Source organism: Eublepharis macularius, chromosome 1 (genome assembly GCF_028583425.1).
Source record: "Eublepharis macularius isolate TG4126 chromosome 1, MPM_Emac_v1.0, whole genome shotgun sequence".
Classification (NCBI taxonomy): Eukaryota; Metazoa; Chordata; class Lepidosauria; order Squamata; family Eublepharidae; genus Eublepharis; species Eublepharis macularius.
The window spans coordinates 90041416-90062651 of record NC_072790.1 but is presented as its reverse complement, the minus strand read 5'-3'; the positions used below and the strand labels follow the sequence as shown (position 1 = coordinate 90062651).

Sequence of the window (21236 nt, the reverse complement as noted above, 5' to 3'; positions counted from 1 at the left end):
TTCCGTGATCTCATATTGTTTTGGTAAATGTTGAACATTATCTACATACTTTTGCAGAAGGCGAGTCTGATCCCATCCCCTCGGTATTGGAATTTCTTTACACTAGGTTTCATTTGTGGTTTATTCTTCCATCGGCTTTTAGTGTGGTGTGTTTTGGGGATATTTAATTGCAGTCTTTTAAGACCTTAAACTTTTGGTCAGTCCTTAGTTTTTTGGTGGTGGTAGTGTTGCTTATTGCTGGTTCTTGTTTAATTTTGTGTTGTTAATCTTTTTAATTTTTATTTTAAATATTGTTTGTTGTTTTAAATAATCTAAGTTGTCCTGCTTTTAAGTAGAAGGGTGTGGTATAAATTTTATAAATAAGGAAATAAGTAAGAACAGAAGAACCAACAGATGGTAGTATCTTTTTCTTAACCTGCTTAGAGTTTGTTTTTCTTTTGACAATTTAAAACTGATTTATAAGGAATGTTGTTGCTTCAGCTGCTAAACGACACTTGATTTTCTCACCAGACATAAAGTTCAGTTGTTTTTGAATGCTTGCTTTGAACTACCTTGTGGTTAGATTTTAATAAGGCTGAACTTGCATCTTCATAATTTTAATATACTTATTTTCCTTATTTATACTTCATTTCTGCATATATGTCTAATAGTACATGGTGCTTTTATTTAAATGAAGAGGTAAGTGAGGAGGGGCTTTTGGAGAAGCAGTAGCTGTGCAAAATCATCTATGTGATGCCTAGTTCAGATTGAATGCAAGGAAGTGAGAGCGTACCTGTGGAAGGAAGTGAAGAGGGCAATGATACTAAAGTAGTGAGAGGAAGATAATTTTAGCAGTTATTTTGCACAGCTGAGAGAGGGAAGAGAGAGGAGAAAAGGCTGGAGGTTAAAGTTGTGCAAGTGAGAAGGTGCTGCATATGTGAGGAACAATTGTGAAGGAATGGAATAATGTATTTTCGGTTGTTGTAATAGAAAAGCTGAAAGGATACTGTGACTTAAGTTCAAATGGTTTAGTTTAGATTGGGAATTATTGGAGAAAACACATGAAATTTTGTTTCATTAATGGGGAGACATGGTTGAATATTGTTCTGAAATCTCATAATTCAATAGTTAATAAATAAAAGCCATTTTTCTACAAACAGATCTGCAATTCATTTTTCCTGCTCTTTTAAAATACATCAATTTAGATGTTAAAGCAGTTGACCAAATTCTTTTAAGCCATTCTATCAAAAAGGATATGCTTTTTTCCAAAAAAGGCAATGCACATTTTAGCAGTAGATAACAAATTCATCACTAATTCTAAATCTTTAAAAGCCAATTATAACCGCAGCAAACTTCTGATTATTTATTGATTCTTTTGAACTTTACTTTTTCTTATGATTTAACAATACTTTCTAATGAACATAGTGTTGTAAAATCTTTTTGGTTTGTGGGATGGATAAGGTCCTTGAATGACCATGCTTTAATTGTTTTTGACTAAGGAACTTCTTCACTGTTAGAAAGCTGCCACCCCACAGAGAAATAGTATTGTTTTCATCTATTATCAGTATGTCTAATTCCCATCATGGCCCAATCTGTTAGGCTATGGATAGACCAGGCAGATCTTTGTAGAGAAGCCCCAGGTTCACAGAAAAATCTGAAATCTACAAGACAAACAAAACAACCCAACAACAAGGCGTGTGTGTGTTAAAATGCTCCAAAATAATAGAAGCAGTGCCTTTAAGAAATGAATGCCCTCTGCAATAGACATTGGGATGGGTTTGCTAGGCAACCACACAACAGTGTTGCCAGCCTTTAAGCCTTGGGTTTTTTTGTCAGTGAAAGGGAGGGAGGGGGGCAGGGGCCTTTTGAGGTCTATGGTCTTTGAGGGAGAACTCAAAGGGACTAGACCTGACAGCACCCACTAACACACCTGGCTGTTTTCTGCTATTCGACAGTAGCCACTGCACGAAAGGCAGTGTGGTGTACTAGTTAGAGTTTTAGACTAGGATCTGGAAGACCCAGCTTTGAATCCCCACTCTGAGGGAGATAATGGAAGAGGGAATACATGAGAAAATAAGATGCCCCTACAACTCCTTGCGTATCCCCCACTAGTTCATTCTCTTAGAAAGAGCTAGTCTACTGTAGTAGCTCAGGGCTTCATCTGTGAGCCAGAATGCCTGGGCAGTCTGATTGTTACTGCAGTTTCTGTACTTGGAACAATTCACAGATGTGAAGGGGCTGATTTGTATTGGGAACAGGGTACAGGGGGAGATCCTGAACAGTGCCCAGAGGCAGGCGTGAGGTATGTGTTGTCAGACAGCATACTGCTGTAAAATTCAAAATACAAGTGCCATGTTATTCAGAAAATTGACAGGGTGAGGTTTCATTTTATTTTAAAAGAGGAAATTATGTGATCATTTAAAAGGAAATAATAAGGAGGTCAAATCTTCCCCAGGACTCTTGGAAGATACTTCCAACCACAATAATTAAAGTTAAGATGGCAATGTAGATAACAAGCAGAGTTCAGGAAGTGAGAAAAAACAAGAAGGTGGTCTTTAAAGTGTGGCAGTCTTGTTCAAATAAGATCAAAATAGATAATCTGATTTAGCATGTATCGTTTACGGCGCCAGTCTTCTACTCTGTATTGTACTGAGCTTTGAAATATTGTTTTTAGATAATTGTTTATGATTTTACTGCATGTTTTCCTTGTTGTTAACTGTCCTGAGCCTGTTCGCAAGGAGGGCAGGGAACAAACAAACAAACAAGGAACTTAAGCCTTTACCTGTACCTGATATGAAATGTCAGACTCAGGTGGAAGGGTGTGCTGTTTTCCAACTTATCAGTACAATAGTTCCACCCAGGTTGTTTCAGGTTGGGAAAATGGTGATGGTGGGGATTAAGTCCCCTCTATGCATATACCATAATCCCCCATCCTAATTGAACCCCTGTATGGCCAGTTATTGAGTTCCAAGCGTAAAACCTGCAACACATGTCTGATAGCCAGGACCTAGTAAGGACACAATGAAAATGTAACATGCAGTTAGGCCCTGAGCTGTGAAATCATTTGGTGACCTTACTTATGGAACCTAATCTTGCTAAACCTCAGTCTCCGTGCCCCAAATCTGCAATGTGGGGTAATGTTACAGAATTGACAACTTCCCAGGAAAAATTAGTTATGGATAGGATGCTGTTAATATTGGCGGTCTTTTTCTGCTTTGTAATTGCCAAGCCAGTGAGAAAAATTAAATTATAAATATATATTACTGCTGCTTAGTAATGATTTTATAGTGACACAATCTGCTTAATTTAAATACAATAAAACTAAGCATCTGGCAGTTCTTGACATCTTGGGTAGTGTCATCCAGGACTTTCTTGATAGTTCATTTCAGAGGTAGAAGAGGGGATTGGATGAGCGCTTTCCATGACAATTGGATTTGGGAAAAGGTCACTTGACAAAGCTTTGACGCTCCCTTGTCACAATGGCCTATCAACAAAACTAATGCTGTTTACTTGCACCAACAAGAAAATCATTATGTGAATTATTTTAAAGCCTTGAGAATTTAGTCAGAACTGTAGAATGATGAAATGGGCTGCTGTTATAGATGGATCTTGGTTTGGTGGCTGAAGAAAAAGCGAACAAGAATGGATTAATCTGCACAAAAATTATTTATTTTTTCTTTCTTTTCATTATTCCCCCATGGAAACATGTACATGGTAGAAAAACTGGACAGTCAAAAAAAACCCCTCCTATTTCCTTTTCTATGTACCTTTTCCAACAGTGCAGTCCTAGTAGTGCAGTTCTAAACAGAAATACTCCAGTTTAAGCTCATTGATTTCAATAGGCTTAGAGTGGAGTAACTGATTGCACTGTAAGAACAGTTACACTTTTTTCTAAACTCATGTCACTGGATTTAGAAGAGTGTAATTTGTTGGCTTAGGAATACAAACACCGTTCAGTCCAGTGTAAGGCATGTACTGTGATAAAGTGGTAATGCCTGTTGTGCAAGTGTCTGCTGCATATATTATAAGAGATATTTAATCATCTGTTCTGCAGACTAATAGTCACAGAGCCATAGTTCCTTTCCATTGGACACTAAAAATTAAGATATAGGGCATAGACAAGAAAATTAACTTGGGGGATAAAGCAAAATTGAAAATACTTTTCCTGTAAGTTTTTAATGTACTATTTTTCATTATTTGACTAAAATACATCTTAACAAAAGACCAAAAATACTCTGAATATATATGTGTGTCAATTTTGCTACATGGCTTCTCAGAATAGAAATTGTATTTTAAATAGATATTTTAACGCTTGCAACCAAGCCCGTTTTTTTTAAAAGGTGCTCTAGAAAACAGCCCCTGCACTCTGCACTACGGTGATTTTGGTCCATTTGAAGCTGAATTGGGCCCGTTTGGAGCCAAAATCAGCTCACTGTGGTGCGCAGGAGCACTCCAGGGACCAGACCCATTGCAACACCCCATCCTGCTGTGGGGCCACTGCACTGGGCCTTCCCACCATAGTGGCAACCTGCTCAGGGCCTGCTGCTGGGCTGGCGCTGGGCTGGGGTTTACTGCTGCTGCTGAGGCTTGCTCAGGGCCTGCTGTAGGGCCTTCCTACCACGCCGGGCCTTCTCGACACGCTGGGCCTTCCTGCCACAGCCTGCTGCAGGGCCACCATCGTAGTCTGCTCAGGGTCTGCTGTGGTGCCGCTGCTGCACTGGGTCTTCCTGCCATAATAGTGGCCTCCAGAGGGCCTCAGCACTGTGCCAGACCTTCCCACTGCTGCATGGCCTCCAAAGGCCCCGAGGAGGCTGCTGCTTCAGCAGGAAGGCAAGCTGTGTTGCTGATGACTCACTTCTTATCCCTATGGACTGTGCCTGCACAGGGATAAAAAGTGAGTCATTGGTAACACAGTTTGCCTTTCATATATTAGGATGAGTTAAATTTTAAAACATCATTCCTCCCACTGATTATGCTAATACAATCATGTAATATTTCTGAGCAATAGCAAAGTGGATTCATATTATACATATTCTGGAGTGCAAATTTTTCTGTACATTGCTATCTTCATTATTTTTAGTTAAAATATTTTTAGATAATTAACAATTCTCCCAATTTTATCTTATCCAGAAGTCATTACCATATAAAAAACCCTGCCCTTGCTGGTGGTTCCTGGCCCTGGGGTGGCATGACTTTCTTCCACTAGGAAGAGGGCCTTTACGATTGTGGTACCCTCCCTTTGAAATGTACTGTCAGAAGGCACTCATGCTCAGCAGGTCGTGTTGATATTTGCTATCTGATATTCTTTTATGAGGCAGAGCAAATTGCTGTACATTTTTATCCACTTGCAATTTTTGTGTTACTTGCAAGGTTTTATAGGCTGGGGTTGGGACTAGGGTGTTTTTAAATTATTTGTATTAGATTGTTTTGTTGTGATTTTATTGAATATTATGTTTTTAACTGCTTTAAGATCTTAAATGAAGAGAAGCAGTATAAAAATTAATTAAAAATAAATAAAGATAAATTACAATAAAATGTCTGTTTTTTGCTTTGCTGATTTTACTTGTTGCTAAAGTTAGGAAATATGGCACTTTTAGAATTTTGGTTTTTACTTCAAGCAGAAATAAGCATATATTAAATTCAGTAAATGAGTGATAGGTAGTTGTAACAGACTGCATGGTTTAAAAAGCTTAGAAAGGCTGTACACACACAGCTGCAGAGCTGTTGAGGGTTAATCCCTCATGGGCACAGAGAGCTTTGAGTGACAGGCTACTCCAAGAAACCTAATTGGGTAGCATGAGCTGAAAATAAGAGGGGTATTTTTCAGCCCTAGCTGAGAGGAATCCAGTGTGAACAGTTGGGGTGACAAAATCCTAACTGATAGCAATTTAACACTGACAGGAGAACTGGGGTAAAGTTGGCAAGGAAGTTTGGGAAGTGGATGCAGATTTGGGACAAAGAAAGGGGCTAGATCGTCTAAGGAGAGGAGACTTTTCCTGCCCAGTTATATAGGGGGGTAGCTCTGGAGAGCTGAGAGATCTCTGGTTGGATGTAGTTAGAAACTGGCTTTGGAGAATTTAAGAGTCAGCTTTAAAAAAAAAACTAAAGGAAAGCAGGAAGAGAAGGAGCTTGGGGTACTAGAAAGTGGATGACAGCATTCTTCCACCCAGAAGAGAAAGAGAATATTAAAAGAAAGTGTACCAGATTGTTTGGGGAAAACATGGGAATCAAAGCTCTAAACATAAGAATTTAAGTATTTGTGAAGAACATAAGAACTGAAGTCTGTGCATGTACTGATTTTAGAGAGATCCCCAATTGGATGTGGTTGGAAACTGGCTTTGGAGAACTTAAGATTCAGCTTTTAAAAAAAAAAAACTAAAGGAAAGCAGGAAGAGAAGGAGCTTGGGGTACTAGAAAGTGGATGACAGCATTCTTCAACCCAGAAGAGAAAGAGAATATTAAAAGAACGTGTTCCAGATTGTTTGGGGAAAACATGGGAAGCAAAGCTCTAAACATAAGAATTTAAGTATCTGTGAAGAACATAAGAACTAAAGTCTGTGCATGTACTGATTTTACCTCAAAGATATCTGTTGAATTACCTCAGAAATTTTCATCCCCTGATTTCACCTGACCTTTCCCCTCTAAAATAAATAAAATACTTATTTTTGGATTTGGAAAACGCCTCTGGTGCCATTTCTCTGGTGCTGTTTAAGAACTATGAAGAGGGAAAGAGGGAATGTCATAGCAGTAAATAAGGAGGAATAGGGGAATAGAGATAAAAATATAGTAATTTGTTTCCAAATAATCTAACAGTGCAATCCTAAACAGAGTTTCTCTAGTGTAACCCCTTTGAAATCCCTTGTGCATGTTGATCTTTTTCATACGTCTGTGTTTTGATGTTTGCATCTTTTGATTAAAGCAAGATCCTGACTTTATGCCTTTTAACACGCTTGTTTATGTTTAAAAAAACCTTTGCAAAGAATATATATTACAGATTTCAGTACACATGTTATGAAATTGTTTTACTTGATGGTGAATAAATGCATATCATTGCAGCCCAGAAATTGTATCACATAATTTTAGAAATGCTTTGGGATCTTCAGGTATATTTTCAAACTCATGAGTACAATTTGAAGGATTACACATGCGCACTTCCTTATACAGTTGATGAGTGTTAATGATTTTCAGAATTAGAGGAAGTTGTAAAACAGCTTTCAGAGATGTATCTTTGCAACTGTTACTAGAAAGAAATTTGTCTACAGTATTAAGCAAAGTTGTGAATGAAATGCTTTCAGTTTAGCTAAATGACATCTATAAGACTTTGGCACTTTGCTCTCACATTTGGATAGGCTGGCTGAGCATAGTAAAACATCCCTGTGGGTAAACTGCTTGATCAAGCCTACTTTCATAAAGCTTGTATTTGATTATGTGAAAAATGACTTTGACTAGGCACTGTCTCTTCTGGAAGTGCCCTAACCTTGTGATGCAGAACATATCTAACAAAAGGAGCTTTGACTCTTGAAAGCTCATATCCTGGAAATCTGGTTGGTCTTTAAGGTGCTATTGAACCCAAATCTTGCTCTTCTATTACAGGCCAACACTGCTATCCACCTAAAACATATAATTGTATACATGAAGCCTTATAAGTTTAGAAGTAACTTTACATCTGCAGAGTGGTGGAGTTCCTGAATTCCTGAGAGGTGATCTGTCACAGTGTAACAATCTAATAGGGTATGGGCAGATATGGTCATAGGTACTGATGGACTCGAATCTTACTTTTATGCCCATTTGAAAATCTTAAAAGATACTATAGACATAATCTTGAAACCAATGGTAAAGAGATTCATGTAGACCCAAAGATTTCATGAGCATTGTCAACAGCACAGTTTACAGAGATCATCTGTTTCTACAACAGTCTGGCACATTCTGCACAGCACACTTTAAGCCCACAGTACTGAGTATTCATGCCAATCTCTGCTGAATCAGGTTGGGCTTCCTAGCATTCTGCACTGCATGACCTTGAGGCGATTTGGTGTCTGCTTTCTTAACTTCAGATAAGAAGAGACTGTTTCAAGCCACCTTTTGCAGGGGCTGGAGCTGACAATTTTTTTAAAAAAAATTCAGAGCGTGAGTAGTAATGTTGTAATGTCAGAGAGCCCAATTTGTTCACACACACCCTTCCTGTATTCACTGATTGGACAGCCTCGTGCCCACCAGTTTTTTAAAAAAAATTTTGAACATGAGCCCCAGTTGTAAAGACAGGAAATAAAAAAGTAAACCCAAGAAGTGATCAGTGGGAATGTCCATTGCCATCAGGGAACTGGATGCACATTGTGCTAAAAGGGGTAGAATGCAGGAATGTTTCACAGCTTTGTGACTCCCCCCTAATTTAAAAAAAAATGGAGGGATTGGATGTTCATTTGCTGAGGGCTTGTTTCAGGCTTCTCATAATGCCAAAGAGGAAAAATTAAAGATGTGTGGGGAGGGAGGGAGCGGTTTCTGCAGCCGAGGATGCAGCTCTATGATCCTTCTCTGAAAACTTCCCTGTGTGCCGACTGAGATGAGTTTTTTAGATTAAGAATTTAGAAGGAATATTACTGCTGTAACATTTCAGCATTTCTACCCAATTTGTTTGATTTTAAAAGGTGGAAAAGGAATTTGGAGAGCTGAAAAGGGTTGTTTCCACAGCTGTTTGAGAGAAGAGGATGCAGTTCTATGTTTTGTGTGTGCTAGCCAAGATTTAGGTGGAGTTTTTTAGATTTAAAATTTACAAATTAGAAGGAATATAAGTGCAATAACATTCCAGTGTTACTGCCCTTTTGAAAACGGAAAAAATGGTAGAAAAAAGTTTGTGGAGCTGAGGGTCGGTGTGGTTACTGACGGACAGCTACTGGGGGAAAGGAAGGGGGGATGAGAAGCAAGATGGGGGCACCGTTGACTAGGCAGTGACTTTAAAAATAAATTGTGGAATGTGCACAGGGGAAAAAGGGGAAAAGATGGACAAATGTCGTATCTGAGTCCCTTGCACTTGTGGAACCCTGAAGAACATGGGAAGCAGAATGGGATATGAAACGCTGTAAAATGACCATGTGGAAAGGGCCTCTGTCACCTTTAGGGGTATATTTGGTCAGCCACATGATTGTTCTAACCACCTGAGATGGGTCTAACCAAACTTTGTTGACAGTATAATGAACTGTATAAAACACTGACATGTTATGCTTTCATCTAGCCTAGGTGTAGTATCTGTGAAAATCATGAAAAGATTTATTTGTTTGTTTAAAACATTTATTAGCTGCCTTTCTACCTTGCAGGAACTTAAGGCAGCTTACAACATAAAAGATTATATGAAGATGTATGAGTATCCAGTTAATTGATTGCAGAAACTGAATACAATTTCATGCTGGTGTGATTTGTAAAGAATATTGTAGGTGTGCATGTGGAGGAGGGGAATGAAACTTTCACAAATTATAGCAATGTTGCAGTGGATTGTATTTTCCCACTCCATTAAGCTAAGAATGGCGTGTTCTATCAATACAAGTCACAGGATGCTGATTCAAAAGACTTTTCTGCCAGCATGACATGCCTCGTACTGGTAGAACATGCCTCGCAGAGTTGAACATGCCTCTCTTACCTAGTGCAGATACAACCAAGTATATGGGATCATATTGAGTATACTTACATTTGAGGGCACTAAAAATGCAGAAGGCTAAGGATAGTTTTTATCATATATACTTTTAAGAAGTTTGTATATACATTTAAAAATATTTTTTTCTTTATCGCTGTATTCTGTTTTAATCCTGAAAAGTCTGTAGTATATATTTTTTAAAATGCCAAATAAAATATGAGCATATTTCACCTGGAAATTGTTGCATAGGAGAAACATTTAGTAATGCAGACGCATGGTCATATTCAGCATCTATTAATAAATCAACAGAGCAGTCCATAGAAGAGTTACGCCTTTCTGTTAAAGTTAGTGGTCTTAGAAGGGTGTTATTCTAAGTAGGATTGACCTGGGTTGTGAGCTGATGTGATAAACGCACACTCAGCATGTCAAAAACATCTGGAAATTAAAAGAACCTTTTAAAAAATATTTTGGATTAATTTAAACCATCATTGTCTTACAGATGAACTGTAAAGATTTTTCCCCTCCAGGGGACAGCCTTCCTGGTTTTGTGTTCTTAGCACCTTTACTTGAATTTAAATACCATCTGTGCCAGATGGATATATGGTGGAAGTCAACTAAGATTTGGTGGATTCAGTTGAATATTATTTTTGACTCCAGTGATTTTCCTATTGAGGTAAGTGTTCTCTGAAACTTCATTAGCAGTTAATAGTCTGTAATTGTCAGCTCAGAGGCTTTGTGCTAGATATGCAACATTTACCTGTTTTCTTTAAATATTTTAATTAGAACTGAGCTAAACTTGGTGATGGTAGTGAGTGTTTCTGGAAAAAAGCTTACATTCTGCAAATGACATCCACTTACCTTTTCAGTGAACACCCCCACCAAACAGCCATGTTTTGTAGCACTGGTTCTCCCCCTTCCAGTAAATAAACAAGCAACTTCTTCTGAGCTTCAGTAATATTTTCCTTGAAGCAACAGTTACAACAACCCTATCTCTAGTGTGGTGGCAGTGCCCTAATATCCTATTTGCATCCACAGTTTGTGGCTTTATTCGTTTTCTTTTAAATTGTTGTTCTCTTCTGTCCCCCCCCCCCCCATTGATGCTGCAACATAGGCAGTTGGATTTGGCTACATGTTGCCGTTGCTGAGAGCAAATGAAGCTATTACAAATGGAAGATAATGCAAAGTAAAGATTCCTTTACTTGTTTGCATTAGATTCTTTTGCAGCGCAATCCTCAACAGAGTTGCTCCAGTCTAAGCCCATTGAAATCAATGATCTTAGCAATATCAGGATATAGCTAGATCCTATTGCTTATATGACAGTGACTTTTTCAGAAACAAAAGAAAGTGATGGTTGTTGTGGATTTTCTGGGCTGTATAGCTGTGGTCTTGGCATTGTAGTTCCTGACGTTTCGCCAGCAGCTGTGACTGGCATCTTCAGAGGTGTAGCACCAAAAGACAGATCTCTCAGTGTCACAGTGTGGAGAAGATGTTGGCAGGTAATTTATATCTACTCAGGAAGGTGGGTTTGGGCTGAGTCATCCTGTAAGAGTTTCCCAGGGTGTGGAATGCTAATGGAGGGAGGCTTCACTGTATCCTGAGGAGGTTCTTTTGCATATGGATTGGTGCTTGATATGCTAATCTTCTCTGCACGGCTATTGTAGGATGTAGAGTGTTTTGTTAGCCTGGTGTTTTTCAGAACTGGAAACCATGCTGTATTCATTCTTAAAGTCTCTTCTTTCCTGTTGAAATTGTGCTTATGCTTATGAATTTCAATGGCTTCCCTGTGCAATCTGACGAAGTAGTTGGAAGTGTTGTCCAGTATTTTAGTGTCCTGGAATAGGACACTGTGTCTTGTTTGAGTTAGGCTATGTTCAGCCACTGCTGATTTTGCCAGATGGCCAAGTCTGCAGTGTCTTTCATGTTATTTTATTCTTGTCTGAATGCTACGCTGTGTGGTCCCGATGTAAACTTGTCCACCGCTGCAGGGTATGCGGTATACTCCTGCAGAGGTGAGGGGGTCTCTACTGTCTTTTGATGATCATAGCATCTGTTGTATTTTTCTGGTGGGTCTGAATACTGTTTGTAGGTTGTGTTTTTTCATACGCTTTCCCATCTGATCAGTGATTCCTTTGATATATGGCAAACTTTCAGTTAGGTCACAATGTCTACAGGAAACCCACTCACACAGATCGGTACTTACACAAAAACTCCAATCACCACCTCGACAGAAAAAAGGCACAATAAAAACATTAGTAGACCGTGCAAGACAGATATGTGAACTGCACTTTCTCAACAAGGAAACTAATCATCTAAACCACGCGCTTCAAGCAAATGGCTACTCCAGAAATGAAATCAGAAGAGCGATTAAACCAAGGATAAATCAAACAACTAAGGAAAAACAGTCTCCCACAGGAAAAGTGTTTTTGCCATATATCAAAGGAATCACTGATCAGATAGGAAAGCTTATGAAAAAACACAACCTACAAACAGTATTCAGACCCACCAGAAAAATACAATAGATGCTATGATCATCAAAAGACAGTAGAGACCCCTCACCTCTGCAGGAGTATACCGCATACCCTGCAGCTGTAGACAGGTTTACATCGGGACCACACAGCGTAGCATCCAGACAAGAATAAAAGAACATGAAAGACACTGCAGACTTGGCCATCCGGAAAAATCAGCGGTAGCTGAACATAGCCTAACTCAAACAGGGCACAGTATCCTATTCCAGGACACTAAAATACTGGACAACACTTCCAACTACTTCGTCAGATTGCACAGGGAAGCCATTGAAATTCATAAGCATAAGCACAATTTCAACAGAAAAGAAGAGACTTTAAGAATGAATACAGCATGGTTTCCAGTCCTGAAAAACACCAGGCTAACAAAACACTCTACATCCTACAATAGATGTGCAGAGAAGATTAGCATATCAAGCACCAATCCATATGCAAAAGAACTTCCTCAGGATACAGTGAAGCCTCCCTCCATTAGCATTCCACACCCTGGGAAACTCTTACAGGATGACTCAATCCAAACCCATCTTCCTGAGTAGATATAAATTACCTGCCAACATCTTCTCCACACTGTGACACTGAGAGATCTCTGTCTTTTGGTGCTACACTTCTGAAGATGCCAGTCACAGCTGCTGGCAAAACGTCAGGAACTACAATGCCAAGACCACAGCCATACAGCCCAGAAAATCTACAACAGCTAACGTTCTCTGGCCATGAAAGCCTTCGACAATATAAAAAGAAAGTGATTTTTTTTTGTCCTACAATAGCTGTTTGATGCTGGCTGCATATACAGACACACAAATGTGAAAGCTGTAAACTTTAGGAAGAGATACAGGAATATTTTGGGGCTCTCCCTGTGCCCCTTTTCTACAGAAAATGCTCTGAAGCAGACTTTCAGCTACTAAAATGACCAGTTGTAAAATTGTAAATTGTTAATAATTATAAAGTAGTTATTATTCATTAATTGGCTCATTGTATTCAGAGATACTGCTTTGCTGATTTCTACTACAATTTTTCCATGAAGACTAATTAGTTTGCTTACTACTGTATGATAGCTTTGTCTGCAGTCAAATACAAATGATTGAAGCTGGGTAGTATTAGTTACAAGAATTACACTGCTTGTTGTTATCACGGACTTGAGAATTATATGCTCTTTAGAACGTTTGATCTATGCAAACTTAGTTATTCCTTTAACTTGCATTGATTTATTAGTCCATGTAGTGGATGAGCTGTGGGATTGTAAGACAGTATAGGCAATGTAGTCTGCATAAGTAACTTCCCAATGTTTGTATCGGAGGCTCCTGTCCTTTTCTAGCAGTGTTTCCAACATTCTGTTTGTGTTCTGCAGTCATTCCTAGACATCTTGAAAAACATATTGAAGTATTGAATTAAACTTCTAAGATTATGATACTGAAATTAATTAAATACTTTTTTACAATTACCCTTGAGAAAGCTCCATCTGAAAACCTTCTACAGTCATATAAGACATTCTATACTTGGCTATATCTTTTAGTACTTTTTAAAACATGTGATACCATATCTTTATCTATTACAGTGTTAACATAAAACTGACAAACTACAACAAGTAAAAGCAACCTTGTTTCTCATGTTGTTTTCTATATTGACCATATTTTGTTGTTTTGTTTTTATTCAGGTGCCTGTCTTTTTAAACCATCCCACAAAGAGTTAATGCATGTCTGTAGAGGATATCTGACCATTAGCAACTTAATCTCTGGATGTCACCACCATTTCCCATGTTAACAGTTCTGAGCATGTTTTACTATATATATCTCCGCCGGCGCCGAGCCAGGACAGCTACAAGAGGAGAACTGATGAACAATCGGAGAGCCATTGAATCAAACAGACCCTTACCTATCAATGTTGAATTAGTTCAATATGCCAAAGAAGTGTTGGATTTTAGTTCCCATTATGGTAGTGAAAACAGTATGTCATACACCATGTGGAATTTGGCTGGTACTCCTAACGTGTACCCTAGCTCTGGTGATTTTACGCAAACTGCTGTTTTTAGAACTTATGGAACTTGGTGGGAATTGTGTCCTAGTGCCCGGTTACCTTTTACGAGAACACCACCTAATTTCCATAGTCAGGACTATGTAGAACTTGCTTTTGAGGAACCAGTTTATCCTACAGCAGTACATGTTCTGGAAACTTATCACCCTGGTTCGGTCGTTAAGATTTTGGCGTGTTCTGCAAATCCTTATTCCCAAAATCAACCTGCTGATGTAAGGTAAAATTTCAGTGAATTTCTTTTCTTTTCTTGGTATAGTAGAATATTTAATATAGATTCTTGTACCAAAATGCAGATATATATTTCCTCTTGGTTTTAAATATTTGGCCTTACCCATAGTTTCTGCACTTCTGTAACATTCTTCAGTCAGAAAGTTTAATTCTATTTTGGAATCCTGATTTATATGGAAAAATATACAAACTACAGTAAATGATTCAGATGTAATCACAAATAGTGTTATACTGGGAACGCAGAAGTCTAATTACCAAGACCACGCATAGGAAATGGGGAGGGAGCAAGCACATAATCTCAAGAATCCTCACTTATTCATTGATTGGTAAATTTTGGTCTTAATTGTGTTGTGCCCATTGGGAACATAAGAAGAGCCCTGCAGGATCAGACCAGTGGTCTATCTAGTCCAGCATCTTGTCTCACTCTGTGGCCAACCAGTTTCTCTGGATGACCAACAACAGGGCATAGGAGGCTGAGGCCTTCCTCTGAGGTTGCTGCCTGGAACTGCTATTCACAGATTTATTGTCTCTAAATATGGAAGTTCCCTTTAATAAACTCACCTAGTTAGCTACTGATGGGTCTGTCCTTCATGAATCTGTTTAATTCTACATTTTAATCACTTGGAGACAGAAACAAGTGGGTCTTCTACCTTGAACCTGGCTCTCACCAACAGGGAAGAACTGGTTGATGAGGTGAAAGTAGTGGGCACCCTGGGTGATCAGGAGAATGCTGTGAACATAGTTCATCTTGATTTCTGTAAGGCTTTTGATAAGGCTCCACATGATATTCTTGTTGACAAGTTGGTAAACTATGGTTAGGTGGACTTGTAACTGGTCGACAGATTGCACCCAAAGTGTGCTTGTAAATGGTTCCTCATCCTCTTTGAGAGAAGTGACAGCTGGAATGCCTGAGCCCTGTGTTCAACATCTTTTTAAATGACTTGGAATAGAGGGGATCCTCATTAAATCTGCAGATGGTACTAAATTGGAAGGAGTATCTAGCTCCTTTGTTCCCTTTTGTTAGTTTACCAAGCAGAACTTGTATCAACTTCAGAAACATGCAGAGATTTAGAGATACTTTTAATGTTACTTGAGGATTTTGACATTGCAGAAGATTTACATTAAAATGCTAGAGGATAACCAGAGTTGTATAGCTCTCTCTATTTTAGAAGGAAATACTATACACAAGGCAAATTGGAATCTGATACCAGTTTATAAGAACTGCAGGGACAAGGAGTTGTCAACCTGAACTATTGTCCCACTGAGGAAATGACAGTGGATATCCTCAACAAACTTCTTCCAAGAGACAAATACCAAGGTCTGAACATTTGAACACTGATGGCATACCAAGTCCACTGTTCCATCACTCTCAGCCCCAGAGGGGTATCCTCAGTACAAGAGAATATTAGGCAATTATCCAAGGAAGGGGTACCATCTAATAGATCATGTTCCTTCTCAATGCGACTCCCTTCAACTGCAAGACCTACAGTCTCCATGGTATCAGAAGGGCTGTCAGCACAGGAGTAGGATTATTCTAGTAGGTCCATGAAGGCCTCATCCCCATATGAATTTGTGTATTTATTTCAGCATTTAGGCAACCAACAATGTGCTGTCCTGGAATTTCCAGATTAAATGCTAATAAATTTGTTACGAGGTGAAGGTGTGTTTGAGCATCTCCTGTGGATTATATTAACTACTTTCTATAAGTACTAACTCTTCTAGGGATATGATGTTTTGGAGATATGATCTTGTTACCAAGAGGAATGGAAGTATCAAATTACCATATGGTTACATAGTTGCTTTTCAAAAGCTGAATGTTTTTACAGGGGTAGTACTGTACGTCCTTGCCCATCCCTGAAGGCTTTAAGTTTTTAAAAAAGAGTAGTCTCTCCAAATCTTTCTTTATCTGCATTCCGCTTTATGTCAGGATAAAGGTGTGCTAATTCGGACTGTGGGGTACACAACCACAGCCATTATTTGGACTTTGGCAAGGAATTCCAACAAATATCTTTTGGGATTCCTGTAAGTTTTGCATCCTGTTTTGTCTCTAGATTTATTTAAGTACACTTTTTAAAAGTAATTTTCTTCCATTTTTCTCTGCTGCTTCTTCCATTTAAACAGAATATCCCACCAAATAGCTGTTTCACACACACGTTTTGCAAAGATACAGGCTGAGATTAGTTATATGCTTTCATGAAAGATTTTCAAAAGGTTAGAAAAAGGAACCTAGAATCTTGCCTAGATTAGACAACATAGTTCTAGGTCTTAAAGCAAATTTGAATGATTTGGGGGGGGGGGTCCATTGTGCCCTAAGTCTGAGATGGAAGTTATGAGGAGACAGTAATTAATGTCATAATCCTAAAGATGATTGCTCAAAATAAAGTCCCTTTAAATGCACTGGCCTTATCCTTAGTAAGTAGGTTCAGGGTTGCAACATGAAACACTGGACAGGCATAAATGGCACTCATTAGTTCCAAACAAGTGCAATGAAGTTCTATCCTACATGGATTTATCTTAACCCCCTTTTAAAGACATCTAAATTAATGATCATCACCACATCCTTTGGCAGGGAGGTCCACAAGTTAATCATTGGATTAATTAGGCTTCAATCCTCAAAATCCTTTAATAAATAAGTCATTTTGATGCGTTTAAATACATATAAAAATAAAATGGTAATGCATATTTAATCCTTATAGGTGAAACAGGCAACTGATGAAATTCAAGCTTCATTCTTTTTTTAAGGTTTTATATGAAGATTGATACAAGTGTATACTAGTAGACTAGCAGATGAATTGATAAAATATCATTTCATGAAGAAATTCAATCCTTCACTTGATTCATATAGAAAAATATCGTTAACATATTTATTTATATCTTGGTCTTGGCTTGAGTATCTTGTTAGTTAGACTTCTGTAAATAGAAGTTCATCCTAAGATTTAGCAGTTATATAAATAATTGTCCAAACAAATTATGTGACGAGTTTATTAAAAAAGAGCAAAGACTGAATAAGTTCTGATTCTGAATATGAAGGACAAAATTTATTTTATTTTTGGACATACTCGGGTTTCAGCATTGGAGTATTTGGATGGGATCCCTTGTACCTTTATTATTTCCACATTTTAATGAATTTGTTTTTCTGAACTAAGGGTATAACTTGTTGCTGTTTGTGGTACTTCATATGGAGGAGAATGAATGTATATACATGTCTTTCTGTGTCTATAAGTAGTTTAGGAGTTCTGCTGGTAAATATATTTTGCTGGATTTTTGTTAGCATTTTATGTGGTCTTATGATGCTAAAAGAGAACTGAGAGGAAAAGACAAATACAGCCTTGCAGTCTTGCATACTGTATGCATTCAGAATATTGGTGCCATATGAACTGAGTATGTATAGAAAATATATTGGTGCCAGCCTTTAAAATGTTATGGTGCTATTTAGAGGAACTAGTGACAGAACTAGATGTTATGAATGACATGGAGCTGCTGTAAATGGTAGCAGTAATCTTATTCTCTCCTGTCACATCTAGGAATTTTTGCTGTTCTGGCTAAATCTAGATTTTGCAAATCAAATCAGAACGTCTTGGATCCAATCTAGGAAGTTGGATCCAGACCCCCAGAAAAGTCCAGGGTTTTTTTAAAAATAATTTTTAATTAAATTATGCTTAATAAACAGTTACAAATATAATAAATGTAGATATTATACAATGATATCAAATAAGTCTTCTATTACAGATGTTAAAGATAGCATACAATGATATTATTAGTTTCCTTTCCAATGTTTGCTACCTATAAAAAAATAGTTAAATAAATAAGTACATTTTTTTCTTAAGTATTATCCAAAGGCCTGACATTATTGTTGAAAATTTTTTATAATATTATAAGGCTCTATTTTTTTATAATATATAATAATATTTTTATAATATATAATATTTTTTATAATTTTTTATAATATATAAGGCTCTATTTCTGTATTGATGATACTCAGCATATTGGTAAAGATAATATATAAAAATAGATTCTTTTATAAAGGTGATTATATAAGGATTGTCATAGTGCCAGATCTTCAGTAGATTGGTTACCAAAAATGATACATAAAAAAGAAAACAGTGGTTTGTAACCATTATTCAAACACTTATTAACCTGCTTAACTAATCCCTCCTTCCCTTCCCCCCTCCCTCTCTTTATTCCTTCTTAAAAGAAAAATATTGATTCGTAGCTTTTATTAGAACTCTTATTAACTAAGATAATTCCTTCCTTCATTACCCCCTCCCACACTTAACCCTAAATCCCCTCTTTTTCAATGATATTAATACCTAGTTTGGTTAAATAATGAATATTTTACATACTGATAAATAAACTATGGTCTAAATTATGCTAAACAGTTCCCTGTAGCCTAAGAGATGCACCCTATAGACTATTGGTATCTAAATATATACCAAACTTAAAGAACTGTAAAAAAATAAATGGGATCCCTATATGAGCTCTGCTCCCCCCCCATACCTCTACTCCTATATGATTTTTAAAGATTATACATATTTACGTGATATTAAATTTTGCATTTAACTTGCATTGTTACATCACATTTTGTTACATCAAATTTGCTCTTGACTTGCTGGCTGCATCTCACTGGAATCCTGCTTCCCCTGTGTGTTGGCAAGAGATTGGGTTCTTTTCTAGAAAAGTCCAGGTTAATAGGAAAAATGTGGCGTCAGGCTTTGGCTAGCTCCTTCCTGGGCTTCTGAAGGGAGGAAGAGGAAGGAGGGGGAAGTGAGGTGGGGAGTGGGTGGCCAATCTGTGGAAAAGCTTTCCTTGTCTGCCTAGTTTCTGGTTCAGGTGTCCCTTACTTCAGTTCGACGTGGGTGGAATTCTCTGTTTTGATATGATTCTCTGGTGTGATGTTGGTCTCTTTGATTCACTTTGGTTTTGTTGGGCTTCCTCTTGCATTTGGGAGTCTGCCTTTGGCTGCTGGCAGTCTTGTCCCTGTGTGTTTGCGCTTGAGACCCTGCTTGGAAATGTTTCCTGCATAAGAAACAATGGAGAGTGGCTGGGCAGCTTGTCCAGGGGACACTTGGGTTGGAGGGAATCTTCAGTTCGGTTTTCTTGGACTTTCTCTGAGTTGAGGTTGCATTTGGGAGTGTGCCTTTGGCCACTGGCAGTCTTGCTCCTGTATGTCTGCCTGAGGGCCTTCTTGGAAATATTTCTCCCGTAGAGAACAGTGAAGAATGGCTGGGCCTTGTTCAGGGGCCCATAGAACTGGACACCGGATCCAATATTCCTGGAAGTTGTGTTGACTTTATAAGACAGGAAGGAGTAGATTCCCTGTAGATTTGGTGGAATTTTCTTGAAAAATGCCACCCCTAGCCCCTAGATAGCCTTCCCCATAGGGAATAATGACTGAATAAATCCAGTATTCTCTGATCTGTCTTAAACGGATAAGAGACTCTTTCCTAGATTTCAGGAATTCCAGATTTTGGGGGGTTCTCTGAAATCCAGATGCAGATTTCCCAGATTTTTGTGGGGTGAACACCTCTACAGTTCTGTCTGACTTTGTCAGCTCATTTTTAAAATGGAGCTTTTTTCTGTAATTATCTGTAATTTCTGTCAGTGGAATTTACCTTCTTTCTAGGAGTTCCAGCAGTTTTGTCATAGTAATAACTCTTTGCAGTTTTGCTCCAGAGAGGGCTTGGAATTCATTCTGGTATGTCCAGGTATTTGTATTCTTGCTGCACAAATGTGTTGTATAGTATTGTTTGTTCTCTATATGTGACCAACCTGAAAAAATCTGTGCTGAGATTAACATGACTTCCATTTTAGCAATTTGGCTACAGTATAAACTCCCATTATTGATACCTTTTTGTCTGCTAAATTATCAGGTGTGAACCATTTTGGAGAGTCAAATACTATATCAGTATCAGATGCCTCTGTACCCTTCAAGTACTGAGGGTTCAATTCAAAACTGAGCTCAATTGGGGCTTGATTTAAAACAGTGGTTATTACCTTTAAACTTGACGCAGTCTAGGGTATTTAAAAGACTGCCTGAACTTGTATTAACCTGTCTGTTTACTAAGATTACTGTTTGAGACCCTGCTCAGAGTGATCCTACCATTTAAAAGGGCTTCTCTATCATAACTCTTTGGTTATGGATCTTGTCCATACAACTGTTTTGCCTGACAATGGAGTTGGTTGACCTTTCAGTTCCAGGTTAAGATATTTATGTTTACCCAGGTTCCTTTTCTTACTTTTTAAAAATAAGCTCCTACCAACTGGTCTGTTAACCAATACTGTATTGTTGTCATCTTAAATTATTTCCATATAGCCATAAAGTACATGAAATGCTGTTTTATAGCTGTTTCTATTTTAGTGCTGTTTTAGTAGTTTAGTGGTACCTGTGGAATACTCAATTGTTTACACTATTTTATGTGGTTCTCGAAAGCTTATGCTACAGTAAAGTTGGTTAGTCTTAAAGGTGCTACTGGACTCTACTATTTCACTAGTGCAGACTAACACAAACTATTTAGAACTATTTTATTACTATTTTAAGATTATTCTTGCTTATATTTTATTACTTTCCTGTGGGTTTATGCAATTTAGGGTTGGTTTTTTTATTTAAATACAGTTTAATCTTTTATTCTGGATTTCAGTTGTTTTAACTTGAAATCTGTCTTCAGTATGGTTGATATTTTAATAAATATTTAGCAAGCTGTTTCAGATCTCATACTGTAGGTCTGGATCTTTCTATCTTCTATTATTTTAAAAGTTTCTGTAACATATGACTCTAACTGAAGAGCATTTTCTGTTCTCACAGTAATACTTTCTAATTAAATATGGGTTCTTCCTGTATTCTGTAATTAGTATAG

The 21236-nt window shown here is 37.8% G+C and overlaps 1 protein-coding gene across 3 annotated transcripts in view; it reads left to right on the top strand.

Annotated features, from left to right (window-relative positions):
- The window catches only part of FBXL4 (F-box and leucine rich repeat protein 4), an 82367-nt gene that overhangs the window by 2003 nt on the left and 59128 nt on the right, over positions 1-21236 (top strand). For 2 of the 3 annotated variants that reach the window (XM_054996588.1, XM_054996595.1), the window contains exons 2-3: positions 10104-10277; positions 13778-14371. In XM_054996588.1, the coding sequence (XP_054852563.1) occupies positions 13860-14371 (512 nt within the window). In that variant the 5' untranslated portion in view covers positions 10104-10277; positions 13778-13859. Of the gene's footprint in view, positions 1-10103; positions 10278-13777; positions 14372-21236 lie in introns of those variants that run through there. The other variant, XR_008598123.1, reaches the window with a different exon arrangement.